General features: G+C 39.1%; 1 protein-coding gene across 2 annotated transcripts in view; it reads right to left on the bottom strand.

Annotated features, from left to right (window-relative positions):
• LOC121947856 (mitogen-activated protein kinase kinase kinase kinase 4) overlaps positions 1–24,821 on the bottom strand; it is an 87,071-nt gene that overhangs the window by 7,159 nt on the left and 55,091 nt on the right. For both annotated transcript variants that reach the window (XM_042493011.2, XM_042493012.2), the window contains 16 exons: positions 22,807–22,941; positions 22,480–22,614; positions 19,906–19,976; positions 17,812–17,891; positions 15,109–15,191; positions 14,661–14,755; positions 12,874–12,958; positions 12,410–12,577; positions 11,236–11,344; positions 10,188–10,343; positions 9,789–9,932; positions 8,579–8,713; positions 8,308–8,408; positions 7,335–7,484; positions 836–995; positions 59–198 (listed from right to left, as the gene is read on the bottom strand). In XM_042493011.2, the coding sequence (XP_042348945.2) occupies positions 59–198; positions 836–995; positions 7,335–7,484; positions 8,308–8,408; positions 8,579–8,713; positions 9,789–9,932; positions 10,188–10,343; positions 11,236–11,344; positions 12,410–12,577; positions 12,874–12,958; positions 14,661–14,755; positions 15,109–15,191; positions 17,812–17,891; positions 19,906–19,976; positions 22,480–22,614; positions 22,807–22,941 (1,947 nt within the window). The remainder of the gene's footprint in view (positions 1–58; positions 199–835; positions 996–7,334; positions 7,485–8,307; positions 8,409–8,578; positions 8,714–9,788; positions 9,933–10,187; positions 10,344–11,235; positions 11,345–12,409; positions 12,578–12,873; positions 12,959–14,660; positions 14,756–15,108; positions 15,192–17,811; positions 17,892–19,905; positions 19,977–22,479; positions 22,615–22,806; positions 22,942–24,821) is intronic.

Raw genomic sequence — 24,821 nt, 5'->3', positions numbered from 1 at the left:
TGACTTTCAGATTTGAGCAGATGTTTTAAAGTAAATCAAAACAGACTTGGACTCGTACCTTGTCATTCCTTTCACAGAGGAACTTGAGTTTTTGGGCCTTTTTGTGCATGAAAACTCCCTCCAGGTTCCCTGTGTTGGCCGACCTCAGCTCGATGGCCTTTTCCCCCCAACCCATCACCTGGTTAGACTGAAGGTAGGCTGGGTGGATAGATAGATAGATAGATAGATAGACAGACAGACAGATAGACAGATAGACTTAAGGGGAGACTTCTTATGCTAGAATAATGACTAGTAGACCCAGTGTGCGCACATGTACACACACACACACACACACACACACACACACACACACACACAGTCACTACCATCTTATTTTTAGCTGACTCTGTCCCTAATCTGTCTTCAGAATCTGGTTCAGGGTAAATTCTTGGTGCTCAGGACAGCTTCTGATCTGCAACCAGTGAGTCAGACAGAAGTAACTTAAAGGTATACTGTGCAGGAAAGTCTGTTACTATTTGTAAACCCACTCAACACCAAAAGTGAAAATAAAAGCCAACCCCAGATTCATGCTTACTTGGCGTTTCTCCTCGCTATATTTGCATATAACCTAACCTGAGCACTGTGGAGGTACACACCAAAAACATCTTGGACACATAAAATAATAAAATACAGGCAGAGGGCAGAGTCTCTACAGGAAAATACACGAACACACGCTGCTAGTAGGTCACAAGTGATGATTGAGCGGGATCACCAACACTGGTTTTTGTTTCAGGAAAATACTGTCTAGTATATCTTTGAGGGTACAATCTGATTGTTGTTCAAGAGTGAAACTTACCGACCGACGCAGGCATCTCCCCCCACTGCAGCACTGTATCCTTGGTGATGCGGCCGTAGGTGTCGATGTAGACGCCTTCGTCTTCGTAGCAGACCAGGACCTCTGTTCCAGCACTGTTTGGCAAAATGATAATGGCGTGGGGACGAATGGAGCCCTGGATCTATTAAACAAACACACAAAATAAACACTAGTTTTTACAGATTCATGAAAAAAGTGAGTCAAATTACTCACAGTACAGCAAACCCAAAAATGTGACTCTGCTCCAATGTTTGAACATGTCATACATAAACCATAAAAGCACATTTCTACTACAAATAATACACAAACTCAACAACAGCAACAGCATCCTGTCTCTTCAAAGTTATGAGTAATGACTTTGAGCTGCAGAACTAAAAAATAAAGTTAAATTATTAGGTGACAACCATTAGAACCTAACAAAGTTGAGACAGTGGTAGAAAGGAGGTACAAGTGTATAGAAAATGTAAAAAAAAAAAAAGAAAGAAAGAAAGAAATCATGTGTTGAGAAAAGAAATACAAAAAAGTGCAGAGAACAGGTGGGATTTTTTATATAAAGGCAATGGGACACAACTCTTTGAGGGGAAAGATAATGTGATATGTTTGAACAATTGAAGAACCTGACTAAAGTACAAAGAATAATTCAATATAAACTTTGGCATTGAGCTGGAGGTGACTTATAACTCTTCTGGTAAAATCTTCTTGACATTTTAACAGTTCAACAAGACTTTTACATAAAGCACTTCTGCAGCACTCATCTAACAAACATTTCATCCAGCAACTAATTTTTTAAGTTCAGTAACATCTAACCAGTACAGAAACACATTTCTAACCAAAAAAGAAACATCTCTGTAACCAGTTCAATAACATTCCTTAAACCAGTTCAGAGATATTTCTTAAACCGGGTCAAAATTATCTATCTAACAAGTGCAGAAACATCTAACCAGGTCAGAGCCATGCATCAGACTAGTTCAATAAAATGTATTGAACCAGTTCACATATGATTCTCAAACAAAACAGTTACCCTACTAGTTGAGAAACATTTCTCTTACCAGTTCAAAAGCATCTAATCAGGTCAGCACCATCTATCTAACCAGTTCAGAACACTCGATGAAGCCATTACAGAAACATTTATCTAAACTGTTCAGAAACATTTATTAAACCACTTTAGAAATATTTATCAAATCAGTTTAGAAACATCAAAACACTTCTGAAACATCTATGAAACCAGTACAGAAACATTTATCTAAACAGTTCAGAAACATTTATCAAACTAGTTCAGACACATTTTATGAAACCAGCACAGAAACAGTTCACTTACCAGTTGAAAAAACATTTTTCTAACCAGTTAAGAAACATCTTTCAAGCCAGTCCAAAAACATCTTTCTAACCAGTTTGGGAACGCACAACAAAACACCACCTCTAAACTAATCGGGTATCCCTGTAGCAACAAAGCTCCTCCAGGAAAAACACATTTTGCCATCTAACAAAAAAGTGTGTCAGAATAGTTTAAGTGTGTTTGATACGTTACCAGAGTCTGAGCCACCACAATCCTGAGCATCAGAACAGGCATCCACAGACGCAACGCAATCTTAATCCTCTGCCTCGGAATCAGCATTGTTACATAGTTTGCAGGCAACAGTGGAAGATTTTGTGTGTGTGTGTGTGTGTGTGTGTGTGTGTGTGTGTCTCTTTAAGTGGGTGAGTGGTGCATTGTGTGTGTAAGTGAGCGTTTGTGGCTCAAGCTCGTATCTGTGAAGAGGTGAATTGCTTTGAGCAGTGATTAGGAAATAGAAATCAGTGTGGCGAATGAATATGTTTCACTGTTGATGCAGGTGGGTGTGTGTGGAAAGATGCGCTCATACAGTAAGAAGAGAAGGTGTGTGTGTCTCAGAGTACAGCTATGGAGGGAGCCCGGGAGTGTGAAGTGTCCTCAAGAGTACTCACAGAAAGTGAACTCTGAGGATATCTGAATGTAAGTGAGTGGGTTTAAAAGAGCTCTGCAGCTGAGTGTGTGTGTGCGCGTGTGTGTGTATAAGAAAGAGTGTTGAGAGCTTGACTGTATATGTAAGAGAGAAAAGGAAAAAAGGAAAAAAAGCAAGGTGGGAGAGGTGAAATGATAACGCAGCAGCAAGCAGAAGCAGTATAAGGCACCGGTGTAGTGGGGAGCTGTGTGCACACTGGCTTAATATACCCGAGGAGCAGTGAGAGAAAAAAAACTCTCAACAGGAGCAAGAACAGGTCAGGACACACACAGTTAATGATCGCGAGAGAAGGAGGACAGGAAGGATGTATTTTTAGAGCTTATTTCTCTCTTCGTATGTATGCCTCTACCTCTCCCTGCTCAATCTCCCCATGCAGAGAGAAAGTAGCACACATTAAGGGTGGCTGGGGCAGTGTGTGTGTGAGTGTGTGTGTGTGTGTGTGTGTGTGTGAGTGTGTGTGTGTGTGTGTGTGTGTGCGTGCGTGCGTGCATGCGTGCGCGCGCGCACATGCATGTGCATGTGTGTGCATGTGTGTGAATGAGCAAGAGGATGGTGTTGTGGACATGAATGGGAGACAGAGAGGGCAAAAAGCCCTACGGAATATTTCAAAATTATTGGAGTACACTGTCACTTTAAGAGGGGCGCTAAGCTTGGGAGGTATGAAGATATTATGGTATACCAAGGTATTTAAAAATTCCTGGAGGTATGAATCTTTTAATACAGTCAAAACCGGATGCTCCATTTTCTATTAACCCTTTGACACCAAAGCAAATTGGCTTGATTTCATTCAAATAACATGAGAAGAGTGCGACAAAAAACTTGACATAAAATGGCCAAAAAATTGCAATAAATTTGTTAAAAGAAAGTTACAAGAAAATTACCTGAAAATAAAGCAATAAATAAATACATTTTTTTTTATTTTGCAGGACTTTTCTTGCCATTGTTTTTTTCCCTGTGTTTTGGCAAGAAATTAAACAAATAGTGGTAACAATGACACAAATGCCTCTGCCCCTGTTTTGCCAAACTAAACTTTATCTGGAAACGTATTTCTGCTAAAAAGTAGTTTATTAGCTACATGATTTTATTAAATAGATAGATAGTAATGACTAGATAGGATGTCAGTGGGCTGAGTGAAGACGATGTATTTAATACAGCCCACTGACATCCTATCTAGTCATTACTCCATGTGCCTGAAATATTTAAACCCAGCAAGACTTGTGATAGAAGACTGATTGCATGTTAAGAACACAGTATTGTAAGTAAGACAATGACATACATGTTACAACGACATCTATCACCACAAGCTCAGCATTTACTTTTCTTTTAAAAACACAAATACCGTCGTATACTGTGTACCATGGTAAAATGTCGAGAAGGTATTAGGGTATAAAAACGTAGATATCACCTGATATGCACATGTTCACAAATCTAGTCAGCTGACTGAATCACAATTAGTCCCTAAACATCACTGTAGTCTTTCTTTAGTGTTATTTTATCAACTATCCAGTCAAAAAAAACTTGAACTGTATCAAAATCCAAACTGAGAAATTGGCTTCATCGCCACAATATCACAAAATGAGTGCAAAATGAAAAGAAATCTCCACATATATCATTAAACCATTGGAATCAGAGGAACCTTGTTCCATGCTTCAGCCACCTACTCAACACCATATGTATGCACAGCACTATATATAGTATATATGCTGCAGAGACAGTATATCAAACGAGACACCTTATAACTGACGACCTCAGAAATGCTGGTTACACAGTTCATACTGCTGGAGAGAATAGGTTAAGGAAGTGTTTTAAATTTAAATATTTTTTCATACCCTGAACCTCAGACCCCTTTAGTTTGGTCTAAAAACGTATTTAATGAGATGTGTCAGAATGTGAATGTGAATATGACTAACCAGAGGCTACAGCAACATTTACATGCCCACATACAGAAGAGGAGATGGGAAAAAAAACGACCTGCTCTATCTCTAATTGCACCAGCAGTGGGCGATTTGTTCACATTTGAAGAGACAACCTCATCTGCACAAACCCTTTTGGATATGGAAAAGGCTTTACACACTTCCATAAGTCATTATAACTAGAGGAAATCTGAAACATGCAACAACAGCTGAACCGGCATTTGTCATTATGAGATATTCCAGCAAATAAAGCCTGAGAGAGGCCTCTATCAGCAACCTGCGATGATCTACAACCATCACTTTATCTACTGAAGATCAGAATGTAGGTAAAAGCATCTTTTTGGCTTCACTCAATCAATCTCTGCAATTTTAAATGAAATTTCAAACGCCATTATAAAAAAGACAATGTCTGAATGGAATTGTGAGCATGAGTCACAACATTATGCCGTCAGCTTTACCTGCCCACGGACAGAACAGAGACAGAGAGAGAGAGAGAGAGAGAGAGAGAGAGAGAGAGAGAGAGAGAGAGAGAGAGAGAGAGATTGAGAGCTAGAGTGATGATTGTTTGGTAAATGAAGCCAAGGAGAAGATAAAAATGAGGGGAAAATGAGCAAATGAACAAAGCCACATCAGATGACAGAGTGGGCGGAAAGAAGAGAAAAATAAAAAAAGAGGAAAAGTGTTTGACAGCTATAGACTGAGTAGGAGGAGAGAGGAGGGAAGAGAAAGGAGTAAACCGGAGAAATACAGAAGAGCATTGACTGACATCTGCAGACTGTGAGTGGGAGGAGGAGGAGGAGGAGGAGGAGGAGGAGGAGGAGGAGGAGTCCATCCTGAGAGACTGAGAGAAGTGAGGTGATATGGTTATATAGAAAGTTAACAGCTGGTGATAGAGAGACAAAGAGTCAGGTACATATTCTGTTTAAATATTCTGAATAAGGCCATGCTTCGAACTTTACATTTTCGAATTAAGACGTGGGATATGCTGGTATTATTCGGGGTTTTAGGACTATTATTTAGACATGTGTACAGGCAATTTGGAACATGAGTCTCAACAGGGGTTTTGACTACAGTTGGCGTTACACGGCCTCTTGTCTGTATAGTCGGCTCTGTGCGTTGTCATGGATATGCCAACAAACCAACTCACCAACAAAGCTGTGGGGTTGAGTTGCATGCCAAAGAAAACACTCCTGCTTTTAAAACTTTCTGAAAGTCTTGGATATCTACATTTTTTTGGATATATGCAAATTTTGCAGCAACGACCTTCTCAAGAAGCTGAAGTAAAGAAAGACAGAGGTTAACAACTCCACCACTAGGGAACTGTGAGAAAAAATCCTATTTTGATGCCAAGAAGCAAAATGACAAGCAGCTCCAGCTGTTTCACTTTTCCGTATATTTATGTGACAAGCAACATATTAGGGCACTCTATTCGGAGTATGCAAACGCTGCATGTAAACTAGAGTGTTAGCGTAAAAAAATTCATTTACATTAGACATGTTACCAGCTTAGTAGGAATAATGCTTTTTTTTGGAATAATGGCAAAAATTGGACTATTTTGTGCATGTTAACAAACTTAATACAAAAACTATTAACAGTTTATAAGACAAGTTCTATTTGTGAAGTGTCGCCATGATATAGTCTTGTCTTTTAAAACACGAGATTCCAGGACTAATTTACCAATCTTGATCTTTTTAGAAATAGCCTAAAAATAGAATTACGGCCTTGCATTTGATTGCCTCGGTGACCCTGTAAAGTTGTATTTTCAGTACAGTTTCCATCCATGAGAAATCACGGATGCTTAGTGTCACAAATTCAGTATCTAACCAAAATTCTCCCTTTCTGTTGTTGAGAAATGATGTTGAATAATGACAAGGAAAAGTCACCACCCATCATCACCCTATTAAACATTCGTTTGAAATGTTATCCTAATTACCATATGAACTGAGTTGTGGCCAAAAAGATGTTTTGTAAGGTCACAGGGACCTTAACCTTTTACTTTCGATCACCAAATTCTAACCAGTTTATTCATGAGTCTATATGGACATTTGTGCCAAATTTTATGATATACCCTCAAGGCCTTCTTAAGATACCACATTCACAAGTATAAGGAGGGCGCAAGGAGGTCACAATGACATTTGACAACCAAATTCAGTCAGTTCATCATTAAGTTCAAGTGGATGTTTGTATCAAATTTGGAGAAATTCCCTTGAGCTGTTCTTGAGGTACTGCATTCACAAGAATCTGACAGACAAGGTCACACTGACCTTGACTGATCTCAAATTCAAATTCTTACAAGTTCAGAAGTTTGTGCTAAAAGAATGAGATAGATGCTAGATCTATGGCTATAAAAGTCTAATCAGATCATCACTGAGTCCAAGTGGACATTTGTACCAAATTTAAAGAAATATCTTCAAGGTGTTCTTGAGATATTGTGTTCAAGATCACACATCATCGGATAGACAGACAACCTGACACATTATCGGCCATTGCTGTCGCAGACAAGGAGACATAAAAATATTTTTTAGACAGATAACCAGACAACAGAGCAAGTGCATGGAGCATAAAGAATATTAATGATATTCTTACATGTGTGGGCAGGTAGAGGTCATAAGGTGTTCCAGAGTCGACATCAATGGCATGGAAACCAGACAAGGAGCCATAGATGACCTTTAACCTCTGACCTTCCTCCACTGTCAGGTCAACAGACAGTGGTTTTTGAGGCAGAGACCTGAATGACTGGGTAGACATTCACACAAAGACAAACACACACATCATCATCCAGCGCTTATAAGGATGAATAATAATTTCGTAATCTAACTGGAACTGCTCCATCAATTATTATTCAGCAATGACTTTGACAATTTGGAGAGCAGTTGCATAAAAATGGCCATCCTAAGATAGTGGTGCTATTATTTCTACATGGTAGTATATTTTTGGCCTTTTCTGCAGAAAGAGGGTTAAACTATGTTGAAGAAAAAGTAGCTCAGGCCACAAAGGATGCAAAGAAATGGGCCATGGCTCTGCTCCGAATCTGTGTGTGTGAGTCTGATAGCCTGGATGTGTCATGTCTGCGTGTATGTGCATGTGTATGTGTCTGGCTGTGGTAGTGACCCTATTACATTTTTTTGTCCATGTCTGTTAGTCCAGTTTTGTCCCAGATATGCAGAGATATGGTAAGGACTGAAAAGGACAATGGAGGACAGTATTGTTAACCTGCTGGTGGTGGTACTTTAGAGATCTTCGTCAAGCATGAAACTGAAGGATACTATGTGAGCAGGTTGAATTTTGCAAATAATTCCATATGCTTGGTTAGGATTTATTATTTTAGGGACCATGTAAGTGTGTACCAAATGTCATGGTAATCCATCAAGTATTTCAGATATTTCACTGGTGCTGACATCGCCAGTCTTCAAGCCCTGCAGCTAATGTGTCTAAAAGAAGATCATTGTGTAATTTAAACTGTTGTTTTCACATTATGTTGTTTACAATGTGTTTCCTTAATCTATTCTTTCAGACTGACGACACAGATATGTTTCTATACTATTTAAATGTTACCAACCTTAAAGGCCATGAATTTGTGGTAGGGTTTTGGGGCCCAGGCGTACACCTCCACTGCATTCTTCAAAGCAATCACTAAGAACTTTATCTTCTCGTAACGCACTGAAGAAACAAGACAGACAAAAAGACCCTAAGAAGTCAATTCCAGATTACTCTGACAAATGCAGCTGTCATAGATCTTTTCTAACACAATACTGGTTTGCATTTCTCTAGTTTGTAGCTTGGAAAATAAAAATGTACCATTCGTTGTGCCCTTCACAGTGTGTACTTACCCACTTTATAGTGTACACAGCCTTCCAAGTCACCTACTGAGGTCCAACCCTGTCTCTTCTCCACCTCTGGGTCATTGTGCAGGATTTTATTCCTTAACCAGGACAGGTAGTACAGACGGAGCTTGTTCTTTTTACCTACAGACGCACACAGAGAGATGGAGAAACGAGTGAGGGTGAACTCTGTTTAGATGACACTTGAATGTGAATGTGTGTTACTCAGTTGCATTGTAGCGTGACTGAGTAAACATGAATAGAACATGAACAGAAAGCCACGTACTTCTTCTAGGACTATAATCGTTTGTGCTGCTCCACAGCACCAAGGTACTATGGTACGGGGGTTTGTGATTTGGTGCATTCAGCTGCACTAAGAATACATGTTCACAAGCACAAGTTCTTGCTGGAAATCTTTTACTGTATACTATAAGAAAAAGATTCTGAAATTAGCACAACATGCTGATTGGCATGTGTCAGTCACTCTATGGCCTGTGCAAATGAACCTTGTAGCTGGAATACCCATTTATTTATTTTTATTTTACGAAAATAGTTTATCAAAGTTGCAAGCAGTAGAATTTTGTCTCTATGACACTTGCACTACTGTCTGTTATGAATAAATAAAAAGAAATGTATCCTTATGCAGAGCGATCTTTTTTGAAATTGTACCAGACTTGCACCAAACTGTGACCCCTAAACTGGGATATGATGCAAACCATGAGTCCTGTAACATTACACACTGACCTCCTTCACATTCATCCAGGTACAGTTGTAACGTGGAATATTTGGATTAGTAAAATAATTTGCTAAAGGGCAACTTGACACAAGAATTAATGGTGAAAGGAAGGTAATTCATTCCTCGATTTAGGTTGGGACTTCATACTGGAGTGACTCTAGCATTAGCTTTAGAGTCAACATGAGCCAAACAGAGGGCCAACCTGGAGGAAATAAAAAGCTAAAGGAAATTAAGTTGTTCTTGGCTAAAACAAATAAAAAACCTTACAGTAATGTTAGATATTTCGGTATTGAAGCAAGGCTGGAGGCTGAATGACAAAGTGTCTGCATCACTGTATGGGGCAAGTCAAATATAGTAACTGTGTGAAAGCAGTCATTTGAGAGTTCTGCTGTTTCTAGATAAGTTTCTGTATATGAAGGCTGAGTACTGTATGCATGCATCTGTGCCGCATGTTTTGTATATTTGAAGCTACAGTAAGTGTACCTGATATAGTGATCAGGACATTGAGTCCCTCCAACACATCCATCTGCTGGAACCTTCGTCTGCTGATGAGGGAGTAGACTTTCCCCTGACCGCTTCGATCCAGCAGCCAAAGACCGTTCTCTGTCCCCACCAACAGATTCACACCTGCAGATCAAAACATACACAAACATCAGTAAATCTGTGTATTCGTGTAAATTCCAAAATAATCATATGAAGTCTGTACGCTGTCAAAAAAAGGGTCAATAAAGTTTGTTTGAGTAGAAAAACAAAGTGAAAGCCTCACATTTGTTCCCTTCTTAACACATCTATGATATCCACGCAGAGGTAACAGACACATATAACACTCCTCATCCTAAAAACTGAAAAGTAAAAAGTAAAAATCAATATAAAATCACAAACCCCACAGTCCAGCACAGAGAACCTCAGTGTTGAATTTCTTCTTGTACTTGCGGATCTCTGGGGTGTCGCTCTGCGGTCGAATGTTGGTTGGGTTCACGTTCACCACAGAGCCTTTCCTGTGGTTCTCTCTCTTGATTTGCTCACCTTTACTGCCCACTACATGGGGACAAAAACAATGTGTGGTGTCATTAGAGGAGTACAGTGTCTGACAGGGCCCAATAGTAAAGCTGAGTTTGCCCATCATTTTCTCACATGTGAACTACTGTTTGTAAAAACAGCTACTAAATGCAAAATACAGTGCAAGAAAGCAAGAAAATAAATAATTTCATTAGATGTATACATGAATGCCTGTATTTACTAACAGATGAATATGTAAGTATGCAAGCAGTCATGTACCCACACCTAATTTAAGGCATATTTTTTAAACCAGGGATCCTGCATCTTAAGGGAAAGTAGATTAAAAACTTCTTTAAGACTTTTTTAATGCCACACAGAATTGTGTTTAAGACCAATTTTCTAATAACCAAAATTAAAGAAGGAAAATTTTATTTTGCCCAAATATTTATTGCAGCATAAATCTTGACTTTTGAAAAGGAAAAGTTAGATGATCTATGTTAAATGTTGAAAAAAAAGAAGATTTTTTTAGAGTGGAAGGCAATGAACACATTATATTATTCCACCATTCGAATACCCATCATGGCATATTTAAATAAAGGAATTCATCAAATTATCAAACAAAAAATAGATGCTGCTGATCATTTTGAGATTTTACAATGCAACGTCAGAAAACAAGGATTCATTAGATCTTACATCCCATGTTTTTGAGATGTTTGAAAGTTTAATTTAAGTCAATTTAATACCTTAAGGCCTTATTATTAGATTAAAGAATCCAATGCCTTTTAAGATTTTTTTATGGATCCACAGGAACCCTGTTTTAAAGCCAGGTGTGAGTGTGTTATAGTGAGTTTTAGTCAAGTAGGAAAGGGGTTTTGGTGTATTGTGTGTGAGTGAATGTGTGCTGCATCCATGTGTCTGTAAATGTACTCACCAGGGCTCTGTGGTGGCGATGACATGGGGATCAGTCTTGGATCAATGAATGACAGGAAGGAGGAAGAGGAAGATGAGGAGGTGTTTTTACCAGTGGGACTGCTGACAGCCTGATGATGTACAACAACAAGAAAAACTGTTTATTCCTCACCATGTTTTTTATTGTTTGATTTTGGTTCTCATAGGTTTGACTCCAAATGCTATATCACTAATCCTATGCATGGCTGTTAGGTTCAACACCTCTAAGGATGTCTTTCAAGCTTCATTTTACTTCCCTTTCTCAACATTATTACTACAAATGCATTCTGAGTTCTGAACTTGGTGTCTTTGCACCAAAATTGTGCCACCACCCCCCTCTGGTGGACAAATGTAACTAATAATTTTAAGTACAACATCCTTAACACACACAATCCGTACAATGCTTTCAAATGCTCCCAAATAATGCTTGTATCAAGAACTTTCTTGACTCTGTTTAGGTTATTTAGCCTGCTCCATCAAAATGATATGGCTTGATCATTTCTGGACAATATTCTTTTATGGTCCTATATTATGATTATTTTTTTGTTCATACTTATTTTGGGTTTCTACAAGAAAATGTTTACATACTTAAATGTTAAAAAAACAAACAAACAAAAAAACACATACTGTCTCATACTGTCTGCCTGAATATACCTGTATTCACACTCATGTCTCATATACTCAGTTTTAGCACCTGTGTCTTTCAGTCCCCCCCACCAAAAAAGCTTGTTATGTTCTGATTGGTATTTTCGAATCTTCCACTCCTGCGCCCTTGGTGTCTTTGCACCGTCAATGCTTTTGAGAAATGACTATAACAGCACTGTAGCAGTACTTTTTACCTTCTTTTAGTATAGCTGTGACATCAATACCTCATAAAAGTCCTGAAGGCTCGATTAAAGGCAAAGTTTCTGAACACTAGCAGTGTATATTTCTCTGTGAATTGAGCACTTTGATACTTTCATGGTATTTATATAGCACCTATTCAAACTTCATGATTAAAAAAGACATGGAAATCAAAATTTTACTAAATGGGACCTTTAAAATAGCAGCGAAATTTGCTTGTACTTTTTAAACCTTTATCAATACAAGAATCTAGAACATCCTACTTTTAAACATGCTGATGACTTTGAACAATACATTCCTTTACATAAACTCACATGTAAGTCCTGGTTTGAGGTGGATCGAGGGGCTGTGGGTGACTGTGAGTAGTTGAGTTCGCGTGTTCGCTGTTGCTGTCCCAGTGCATTGTGGGTAGGACTGGAGGAGGAGGTTTTCTGCAGAAGGTCTGGTAGCAGGTAGGTATCATCTGAACCTGTCCGAGAAATCTGCAGGACACAGTGAGAGACAAAGTATGGAGTGAGGGGGGCTGTTGTGATAGATGATGTAGCTGTCATCCAGGTGACATTGACCCACACAGGTTTTAATGTCTGTGACTCGACCAGTCCATGCAACAGAGTATATGTTTATCACTCCACCATCTACATCAGTTATCTTCATTTCACAGTTAGGATGTTGCACCCTCTAGCTGCTCAACATGAAAATGCAAAGAGTTTATAAGCAGAGTTTGTTAGAGAAACATGGGAGCAGTGTGCGATTTTGAGTGTGTATGTGTGCAGGGTACCTGGTTAAGATTGTGATGAGGTTGTAGTACGATGCCATCAGGTATTCCTCTAAAGTATTTCCCCTTTCCGTTGGACAGGCCAGACCTTGAAACATACAGACAGGTCGAGATTGTACACCAGAGCCTGACTTCAGGTACTGCATTCATTAGTTAGAAACAAGATCAATACATCCTCAAGATCAATAGCAAGGAAAAAAATATAAGGCTGATTAAGGTCCTGGGATCAAAAGTGAAACCAGAGGAGAAATAATTCCTGTCAAAAATAATAAACAGTGGAATCTATTTGCCCTCGCCATTAGCAGAAATAAATGCATTGTATCGCATTAACACTACAATTTACTTTAATGGCATGTCTGTGAGAATGTAAAATGCAAACTGATGACAAATTTAACTTGTCCCAGTTTGATTTTCAAGGTTTAGATGGTCCAATAAATTCTGAATGAAGCCGTGGGATTTTAATCCTGCACTTGGGCGTGTGCAGATTTGAAAATTTTTCAATTTAATTTGTGTTTTGGGTTTAACAGCCTTGGCAGTCAGAGGAAACATTTCCACATACAGAGTTTCAAAGTAGATGCGGCAGAATTCTGAGTAAACATACACCTTTTGGCTCAAACTGATGGTTCTGATTCTTAGCACTGGATTCACAATTGGTACATTACATCTTGCAAAAGGCCATTTTCATAACTCTGTTGTTTGGAAACACTAAAAGAATGAATGAGTTCTATGTAACAACTGTTAGTCCTTGGCCATCTGATTTTGGAATCTTTGAAAGAGATAGTTCAGATTCTTTAAAGTGGGGTAGTATGAGGTACTTTTCCATAGTCAGTGTTTTAGCTCCAGTAGATAGTGATCAGCATGCCTCCAGTTTGGGGAGGAGGACAGGAGTACCGCTACAGAAGCTAAAGCTTTATAAATTTTACAGTTATATATTTAAAATAATTCAGAGAAAAAAAATTTTTTTTTAGCTCTTTCTTACTTTAATTTTCTTGTTGGTTTTTGTTTTTTGGGGTTTTATTGTGCTTATTTTAAGGTCATTTTCTTGTAACTTTTTACTAATTTCTTGTAAGGTTTTAACCATTTCTTTTTCATTGCTCAGTACCTTCTATACATGTTTTTGAAAGATATCAAGCCAATGTGCTTAGGTTTCAAAGGGTTAAAACACCAAAGTCACACATTGGCAAAGACAAGGTAACTGATCGAGGCAGAGGTAGACCTGCAACTCCCATATTTGAGCCCTGAGCAAATTGTTTTGATTTATTTTATAAAAATGGGGTAAAAAGGCAATGACGAATCTGTTGAGGATTGTCCAACACAATGGAAAAAAATTTGTAGATAATATTTATCTATATTAATAATATTTTTAAAAACGCCAGGAACAAATTTCCAAAGATTTATATCTGAAATTACCATAATTATATATATATATTCAACTAAATTATTATAATTTCTAAGCAAGTTTTAAGGTAATTTCTTTTTTTAATTACATTTTTCTTTTTACTTTCTCATTTTTATCAATTTTTTTGTTTGTTTGTTTGGCATATTTGGAGGGATGTTTCTTTTTCATATTTCAGGAAATGTTCTTGTTCTTTTTTTTTAATTTCCTGCTAATCTCTGGTTCACTTCTTCTGAAGTTGCTCATTGCCTTCTTGAAATAAATCAAGCCAATTTGCCCAGGTTTCAAAGGTTTAACAGGAAAGATGGGGTGAAATGCATCGTGTGCTGAAATCCGGAAAGGTTTTAACAATATAATAAACACAATGCAATTACTATATCGATGAACATTTCACCTGCTCCTCTCCTCTTCATCACTGCTGCCGACCTCGTCACTGGAAGAGGAGTACTCTGTGGCCTTGTTAAGTCGACCCTGAGCAGATCTCACACCCTGCATCAGAGACGTGAGAAACAATATGAGTAAATGAGGTCAGAGGAGTCAGAGGATCAAAGTAAGAGTGGAGAGACAAAAACAAAAGAAACCAAACACTTTTGTTAAATGTGGTATTGATGACACAAAGCTACTGGTACATCTAAAGAAAAGGGACTTAGAGAGAGAGGAGGTCTCTTCACATCAAATGTAGAAGGGAAACGTTGTGTGTTTTGTAATATAATCAAGATCGCGCAGATTTTTCTGTTAATATTACTGTATTGCCTGCTCATGAAAGCATGTGGATCTGCAGGTATACAGTTTAAAGTAGGGCAGTGTAATTTGTTCATAGCTGTGAAAATGTCTTCATTTACTTGTCCACTGGTTATGTTTTCCTGTGTCCTCCGGTGCTGCTGTTGACGGTGCTGTAGAAGAGGACTCTCCAGCTTGAAGTAGCCTATGATACACAAACACACTCATTAGTTACATTACATTAGCAGCAGTTATGCAGTGTGAAAACAGAAGCAGGGTGGTGTAAAGCAAACCGCTGAACCAAAACCAGATTAACATCAGCGGTGAGAGGTTTAATTACCATGGACAAATGAGGACATTGTCAAAAACAGAGCTGCCTTTGCTGGCCTCTACATGGAGTCGAACACTGTGTATCACTGGGCTGGAGAGCTTTACTGTAATTGTGAAAGCAGGTGAACTATGAATGAATCACAGACTGTAAGAAAGAAGTGGACGTAGCCATCATGACATCGCCCATTTGTTTTTTGACTCTCATTCTGAAACCTTCAATTTACACATCCAGCAGACACATATTATCAGTGATTTAGAGTTGTGCGTCTGTTCACCAGATAAATTTAAGTTCAAAACTCACTCTCTTTTTAGCTCTCACCTGGTTTCCATAAACTGGTAAGGGAAATATCTGGTTTTTAGTTGCTAAATGGTTCTCAAAGTTTCACAGCATGTTGCTACTGCAGTTGTCTATCTGCTGTTTGGTGCTAAGCAGGTAGTGTACGGTGGGTTTTTTAAAGCTTTTTCAGTCCAGTAAAGTTGGAGCCAGGAAAACAAAAATAATGAGATAAAAGACTATAAAAGACTTCACATTGCAGTGCAATGTGTTGACAAATGGTGGTCATATTAATGGATTTTCAAGCCGTTCCAGAGCTGGCCATCGGATGGTACTAGAATAACTGTCTCTGTTGTTGTAACTGCACTGGCTGAAAAAACTCTGCTGAGGTTATGAGCACATAAATGATTGTTTTATGGTACAAAATAGGGAAAGGCCACTCTTCCTGCAACAGACCGAGGCTACCAATACCTGGTCTACCTTCCAGCTGTTTGATTTAAATTGTTTTTTATGGCATTAAACTGAGGTATAATAGTTCATTCATAAATTATACACAGATCAGCTACAATATTAAAATCACAGGTGAATAACATTGTATCATTCTGTGTCCCCTCTCTAAATTTCAAGGTTTTTGTGGGTTTCTGAATGCAGCGCAGGCGGAGCTCTCCTTGAGATGTTTTTTTCCTTGGCGGCAGTTTGTGACTTGTTGGGTTGATAATTGATCTGTTGAAAGCTGATCAGATCAGATTGATGGATGAGAGGAGAAGCTGCTGAGTGAATGCAAACTTTTACACCCACCAGAATGACTGCTTAAGTTTCAGTTTCAATGCGCTTGATATTCTACTGCTCCATGTCTACCCCGAGTGCTCTCTGCGCTCTGAGGCAGCGTTAAGATGAAAATGGCCCAACTAAAAACAGAAAAGTCTTTCCTTTGCGTTTAAAAAAAAATCTTTGTTCATATGAAAACATTGTGAAAATGATCCTCGTGTACATGGATCTGCAAACAACAAAAAAAGCTGATGTTTTAATCATAGAAGGGTGCCTCACATTAATGAATGCGTGAGAAACCCTGGGTTCACGGCGTTGATGGTGGATCCTTTGAATCCTATGGGTGGTGAGGTGGGGTAACACCATGTCCCACAGATGCACAATCAAATTGGGACCTGGGGAATGAGGAGGCCAGGTTGGTGCCTTTAGTTCCTCAGTTCCTGAGCAGTTTTTGCAGTGTGGCACTGTGTATTGTCTGGCTGGGGGGTTGATGTTGCCATGTGGCGGTGTACTTGGTCTGCAGTGGTATTTAGGTGGGTTGTGTGCATCAGGTGGCATGCACATGAATGCCAGCATCCGAGATTTCCAAACATAACACTACATTTTAACAAGATGATCAATGTTATTCACTTCACCAGTAGGTGGTTTCAGCGTTGAGGCTGATCGGTGCATATTTCAATGCCACAAACACCCTTTCCAACAACAGCATAGTTCAAAGAGGAAAGCAGCTTTTTCTCAGTTATATCATGAGCAGATAAAAAGCTTTTCACCACAGTAAAGCTGTATGAGTCTCTAGGAGAATCTCTGATCTGTGGCTCCAAACAAAGAAGGCCGAGGCCCGCAGCCAAACTGAGTGGGAGGCATCAAAAGCTGTTTCCTCCCTACTACACACAGAGGGAAACTTTGAAATACTAAACATATTCTCCCCATCTTTCTCTCTTCTTTCTGTCTGTTACAGTCACAACAAGAGCTTCCGTGCTGCTGTGCAGAGAACACAGGGAGCAGAGCTTTGAAAGAGATGAGTTGTTTCTGTCTCTCTAGACACACAGGTAGAGGGCAGGCTTTGAGCTGGTTATACAGTGCAGTGCAGCCTCGCGGCTTTTTAAGTATATGTAGTGTAAGTTGAATCTGTGGTGGGCTGTGGTGGGTTTTGGTGTGGCTGCATATATCCTGTGTGTGTGTGTGTTTGTCTGTTTATGAGGTTTTTATTTAGGAAGTGGGGCATATGAGTATGTGAACTGACTTGGCATATTCCTATCACATAGGAACCCATGCTTAAAAATAAGTCCCATCAAATTAAAACATTATTTCAGGAGCTACCAAAGATGACAGAACTATCTATTTTATATCTATGAACAGAGTTTAAGAACCTATATCTTTAAGGTTTTAGTTTTATTGCTCGTACAGCAGATGACAGTGTGTGTTGAGCTTGGTGAGCTCAAGTGACACAGACCTGAGTGATTGCTGCTGCTCGACGAAACTCCATGAGACACAGAGCGTCCGCTCTTATCAGCCACAGACACTGGACTGCCACTAGATGGAGAAAGAGACACATGCACACAAAGTGACACAGATGGAGAGAGAATTGCGATCATCATTATCCACTTCTATATGTTCTCATCTTGAGTATATCCTTCATGCTGCTGCTGCAATGACCTAATTTCCTCGCCATTAGTTTCATGTAATCGAAAATAATCATCCAAGCTAAACTAATCTGATGTACCCATGACCGATTCTTCTCTAATAGTATGCGCCTGTATGCTGGATTGTAGTGTGACAGACACCCTCACAGTAAATAAGGGGCACCGTGGCTGAAAGGATAACTGAGGAAAAAATGCTACCCTGCTCATAGCATAGTTGCAATACCAAAGATTATAAATATGTGTTTATTCACATTCTATTTAAGACTTAGACTTCTCTTGTGTCGAGTTTAGGGACAGACACACACATTGTATCTTTATGCTGCTAAGCATTGCTCACATATTTGCTGCTTAAGGCAACCAGCTCAGCTGACACTTAGAGCTAAACTAGCTTGTGGGTGCTCCCAATGTTAATACACATGCCACTTTTACACCTCTATTTTGTGCATTACACTGTTACATCAAGGCTCAACAATGTTAGTAGCTGCGATTCTCCTGTTTTGGAGGAAAAAATTGAAAAATGAAAAAAGAAAAATGTTGGTGTGTAAACCCTCTATAAAAATTGCCTGTGGAATAAAGAATACAAGATAAATTCTTTTACGTGCATTTTTTTCTTGAGGGCATATGATTCAAGTAAGCCAGAGAAATTTAAATCTTACTGAGGGGGGATATTTGATACCCCCTTTGTCATGGAGACATGTGTAACATCTAACTTACAATGGAATTATAGACATTAAACCACAATACTTTCAATTTAAAAAAAAATCTATACAAAATCTGGCCAATGAGAAAAATTCCTTTTATTTGGGGGTTGGAAGAGGATCAAAACTGTCACTTCTTTAAAACTGAAACTTAAGACATGCTGTCTTTTTTTGTCCACATATGGTGATGTTTTGGATGACCCTGAAAGAATGGCTAGCTTCACAGTCCCTATTGTTAATGTGCCATAAAACAAAAATACTTACAAAATGGATGTCCAAGTATTTTAAATACAGTTACTTTAATGGGTAAGAGATGCATTTTTGGGCTAAAAGAAAAAGACCGTTTGACATTCCCTAATTCTCTCTCCTTTTTGAAACATAATTTTAAGGTCAGAGGGCATTATTGCAAATAGACAGGGAACAAGTTAGGGCTCTTTGTTTTGTCATTAAGGTTTGTTATTGTGATATAGTTCTGTTTTACCTCTCATTTCATCATCTGGGTCATATGATGACTTACTACTGGTTCTTGGCGCTATAACAGTGGGGCTTTATCTATATGGCACGTGTTGCCAGCAACTTTTTTATAAAGTCAAGTCAAAATGTAAATAAAAAATGAATAAATAAAAATAGCTCCCTGAGGTTTTACAAATTAAAAGTTCCTCCCATGCTGACACTTTCTTTGTACTTTTTCATTTACAAATTTTTACTGGCAACCATTGAAATAAAACGGCAATACAGATAATCAGCAAAATGCCAAATATCAGCTCCAATAATCGGTCAGGCCAACAATCTGTCAACCCTTAGAGGAAACAGAACTAAACTTTTAGTTTCTAAAATAATCAAGGAAGTTACACTGCTCCTCATGCCAAAATGTGTACATTGTCTCTCTTGATGGAGAGTTGGACTCCAGCTCTGCTCTCTAATACGTTCACATTTTAGAAAATCTAAGTAACATTTTCCCCATTAAGGATGTGTTTTTTCAAGCAGCCTGCAACCCATCCACACATCCCTGTGTGTGTGTGTGTGTGTGTGTGTGTGTGTGTGTGTGTGTGTGTGTGTAAAAAGCAGAGGGCACACATGTTGTGAACCTGCCTATGTAGACACATCTTACTATCAGAATAACAGCAGCAGCATAAAATAGAAGAAAAATCCTCAATTTGCAATTCTGACGTTAGACTGTGTGCATACAGTGTAGATGTGGTCTACCTTGAAGCGGTCCTCTTGTGCCCCATCACCAGCTCTCGACAGTAGAACTTAGAGGTAGTGCGTTCGGGGACCTGGAATTTACACAAGACAGAGAGCAGAAGAAGAATCAGCTGAACTGACTTGACAAAAACACACAGTGAGTATATACACAAAAATGGTAGTCTCCTGGTGGTCCTAAATTGCTTGTTTCACTTTTCATAGGTTTGAGACAGCTCTTTACAAGAAACTCACGTCTAGCCAAGCAGGGTTTAAGCTAATCATTGGAAGGTTTCTGCGGTTATGAAACCTTTATGTACAACAACTTCTACAGTGCCTGAAAGGGTGCAGAGCGTAGTGCAATAAAATCTTTAATAACCCACCGGGAAATATTTATTACTGAGAATCTAATGAGACCACTTGGCTCTGCTCTTTCTTAACATTTCAGTGTTGTTCCTTTTAAACAACACAAAGCCATGTCCAAATCTCCCATGATGGTGTGGAAATATTGTCTGACTCAGGTTTATTTCTTAACGTTTTGGTTTTTTTTTCTTCAGCAGTGTTGCAGTCAGTGCTGTCTTTTCAACTGAATCTTTCAACATTTCATTCGGCTCAAATTCAAACAGTCAGAGTACCAACCAGCTGGTGACTTTTTGACCTCTCATCTCCTGGGTCACATGGCCTAGTTACAGAGAGGAAGACACACCCAGCTCTGCAGGAAGTGAACTGTGGGAATACCTATCATCCTTCTGACAAGTTGCCCACATCCTGCATCTGGCTCACCCTGAACACGCACACGACAATGCTGAACTCTGTTTCCTGTCTTCTATTGCGGCACACATGACATTACAATATTAGCTTTTTGAGTGTTTTGAAACTGAATTATCAAAGAGCCCTCAGCATAAGACCATTCAAAAATTATATTATATTATTTGAATTCAGAGGGTTGTAAAAATAATCAAACGTCTGTCTTTGATACAGCACTTTACTAGCACACAGTATGGTGTTGTCCACCCCCAAAAGTTGGAAAGCCACAGCAGTGCTTTCAAGATTTTGGGTTTCTACTAGAACATGCTTAAATAGTTTAATTTTCAAAAAATGCTTTGTTTTCCTCATAATGTCTGTACTGAAACACCTGTGTTCACCCTCTGCTGTATTAGCATCTATCTCTTTAAGCCCCCACGTTTTCCTGACGTTAGCATGTATCTACATGTAGCAGTGTACTTGGAGCTGGAAAATGACTATGTAAAGTGGCACTTCTTCTCAACAAAATGTTCCAGCAGGAATATGATCCAAAATCTGTAAGAAATTTACATCATTACCCACATTTCCCAAGTTTCCCTGACGTTAATATGTAGCTAGATGTAGCAGTGTACTTGTAGCCGGAAAATGACTCCCATCACAATGTTCCAGCAGGAATATGATCCCAAGTTGGGGAGAAAATAGCTACACTGGCAACCAAGCTACATGTTTTTTTTCTGATTTAGCATGTAGCTAGATGTAGCAGTGAACTTGCAGCCAGAGACTGCCTGTGTAAAGTGGCACTTTGTCCCAATGAAATTTACCAATAAAGGCTTCTAAACACAAACAGACATTTTCCAAGAGGAATATGATCCGAGGTTAGGGAGAAACTAACATTGGCAACCAAAAACTTAACCTGACATTAGTATGTAGCTCCACGTGGCAATGTAGGCTACGTAATGTAAACACTTGCAGAAGTGTGCCTGGAGCAGATGATTATACAAATCTATCAAACTCTGACATCAGCTTGTCAGAACAATCTGAAGCCCAAGGTTTTTGCTAACTAATTACTTTTACATTCATTTACCTCATTATTTGAAACTTTGGCCACTTTTAATATGGACGTCCGACGATATATATGTGACAAAAAATAAGGGAAAACAGGTTCTCTTTAAAGCAGCTCCAGCAACCTCAGTGCAATCACAGGAGAGAGCAGAGTTATTAACTGCTCTACCGACTCCATATGGCCTCCTGTTAGTTCAACAACATAACATAGCAAACAGACAGCTTTATTGGGCCCCCCTCCTCTCTCTGTAGTAGTTATTAGTTGTTCTATCAACTCCATATGGTGTTCTGTTAGTAAATACACCTAACAGCATATTCTGTTCGTGTAACACCCAGTGGGGGAGCAGTGATATTGGACAGAATGCGACAGAGAAAGAGAGTGAAGGTGAATGTTGTGCTTTTAAGTAAGTATGGTGTGTTTATCACAGAGAGGTTTTTTTTTATTAAAAGACACTTCATAAAAAGCCTTGAGGTAAAGCTCAAGCCCTCTCTTCTTACAAGCATACACAAAAACACACACTTTCCCTGAAACACAAACACAGTGTGCCAACCTCGTGCTGTATGCATCACTTCCTTAGCTAAATATGATCCCAATACAGGATGCTTAGCACACACAAACACATTATGCCCAACTCATGTGATACAGACTGCATACCACGCCTGGCATGACCATAACAGCAACTTCCCCTTTTGATTGGTTCAATTATTTTCCCCGTTTGCTGTAAGTCATCAAACCTGCAAGCATATATTCTGATATGTCATCCAGCAGCTGATGGGAGAGTCGTTGCTCACCTTAGGTGGCGTCCCGGAGTCCCAGAAGACATCATCAGTTGGGGACAGGGGGGAGAAAGGGGACAATGGGGAGATGGCCATATCTGACATAGAGCTGCTGTGAGGGGTGTCTCTACTGGACCGCAGATTGGCATTCTGGGAAAATAAAAGGTTCACCCATCATTACATGTTCCCAAAAGTAGGATCATGTGTATAAAAACATTCTTACACACTTCAGTCAAGCATGGAACAGAAAGGAACAGACTAAACATTATTTAATATCGCAAAGAGGAGAGCAGGATACAATAAATCCAAAGAAAACACGTTATTTGATGTAACAGTGAATACCTGGTTAATGTGAGCTCTCTGCATGGCTGGAGTACAGGGACTAGAGCTGCTCCCGGAGCCCAGCCTCGAGGGCACCTGGCTGGGCAGACCAGCAGCCAAAAGCAGCCTGGCAAGGTTTGATTCTTGGAAATCCATCTAAAACACACAAAAAAACATGTAACACAAGGGTTCTACACATGAATACATAAATGCACTTTATATGTACTGTATATCAAATAGATATAATGTGGGACACAAGGAATGGTAATGGCGAGTTGTGCATGAAACTGTAATGATTGATGTGATGCAGCTGTGACACAGTCACCTCTGGAGGCCCACTATCAGCTGATTCAGTGCTTTAGTATTATGGGCAGACATGACTGTCGCCATATTATGCAACACTTTGGAGTCACTGCAGTCAGCACTTTAGAATCCCTCTTAAAAACTGTGTTAAAAGTTATTTTCAGTCACTTTATATAAAGCCTCTCTGTCTGACTTTAACCAATTTATATCAAATTTCTCCTAGGTTAAAGTTTAGGAATGTTCTGAGGACTATTTTATGAACATTGGCCCAAACATAAAAAGGTGCCACTAATCAGTGTCACATTAACAAATATTACAGCTCTGTGTTTTTCTTGGTAGTTCCTAATTCCGTACCGTAGAATTGCTGCAAAGTCAGGCATGAAAATACTCAGCTTAAAAAGGGTTTCATGCTGATCAATTGAGAGCTTCCACTGGAAGAAAAGTAACCAGGGACGAAAGATGGGAAATACTGATAACCATGTACAGTAACAGCCAATCTACAGTAAAAGTGTTTTGAGAAGCATTGTTAACATTCGTGACTCTCACGGCTCACGGAACAGATTTTACTCTATTCAATGTGTGCATCTCAGGGGGACCCCTTGTATAACCTTATGCTTCTTATCCTTTTTAGTGAAGCGTAATCTGCACAGACAGCTGTTACAATCATTCAAATATCCTGCTGCATATGTGTTTTGAACTTATTAGACTGATCAAGAATCTCAGGCCAAGTTTTGACGAGAATGGCCCTGCTAAAAATGGGAATGTCTTTCCTTTTGCTAAAGTTGTGACCCCAGAGGAAAAAAGGTGTATGGCAATTGGGAGGACATTACGAGGGTTTTAATAGGTTGCGTTTTCAGGCCCCCAAAATGCTGTTTTCATGTGAACAAAAAGCCAAACCACAACAAAAGATTAACGCTTCATGTAAGAACTGCTGCTGTGTAAACAGCTCCTCAATCTGGGGTGGGAGCTCTAATTAAAAACACTTTCGATTTCCCTTCCAAAATGCCAACATTAAAGCTATTTGGGTTTTGCAAATTTTGCTGTCAGGAAGCTTGGTGAAGGCAGGTAAGGCTGTAGCTGTCCACTCAGCGCCCCACGAGATGTTGGATAAAAGAATGCTTTTGCGCCACTAATGTTTCACTTACATCTCCCTTCCAAAGGAGATTCTCTGTAAGTATAACCTGTTTTGCTAAACTGAACCGAGTTCTGTGTCAAGTAATGAATAAATAAAACCTAACATTTTAAGAAAATCCTTATTCAGCCGTTTGACTGTTGGCTGTTTAAAAATACCTTCCTCTGAAAAAGGCACCTTTGATCTGCTTCCTGTTAAGTTCCACGTGTGGTTTGGCCACTAAGCTAAGAATAAAGGCTACGAACCACATGTTGTCTCTATACTCAGCCAGCATATGCCACCATGCATAGACATGAAAAAATGAATGCTTTCAACTGAGTGTTTTTTTTGTTATCACACCTAAGCCAACAGGCAGAAAAGTGACTGCTGGCAGCATCATCACACAGCTGAGCACCGATTCAAGGTTCACTTCTTCCTCGGGGAAATGTTTTGGTCTGAGCTGTGTCTACCTAATGTGACAACATTGTATACAGGAGTCAGCCTACTTTCTCCAGACCTTTGTGTAAAAATGAACTAGACAGAGTAAAACTAAACAAAATTTTAAAAAATGTGAGAAAACAAAGAAATAAATCATCAAACTCAATGAAAGTGAGGGACAGAG

Source organism: Plectropomus leopardus, chromosome 8, assembly GCF_026936395.1.
Source record: "Plectropomus leopardus strain MGB_pleo_1.0 chromosome 8, ASM2693639v1, whole genome shotgun sequence".
NCBI lineage: Eukaryota > Metazoa > Chordata > Actinopteri > Perciformes > Serranidae > Plectropomus > Plectropomus leopardus.
Note: the sequence above shows the minus strand (reverse complement) of the source record. Positions and strands in the feature narration are given on the sequence as shown.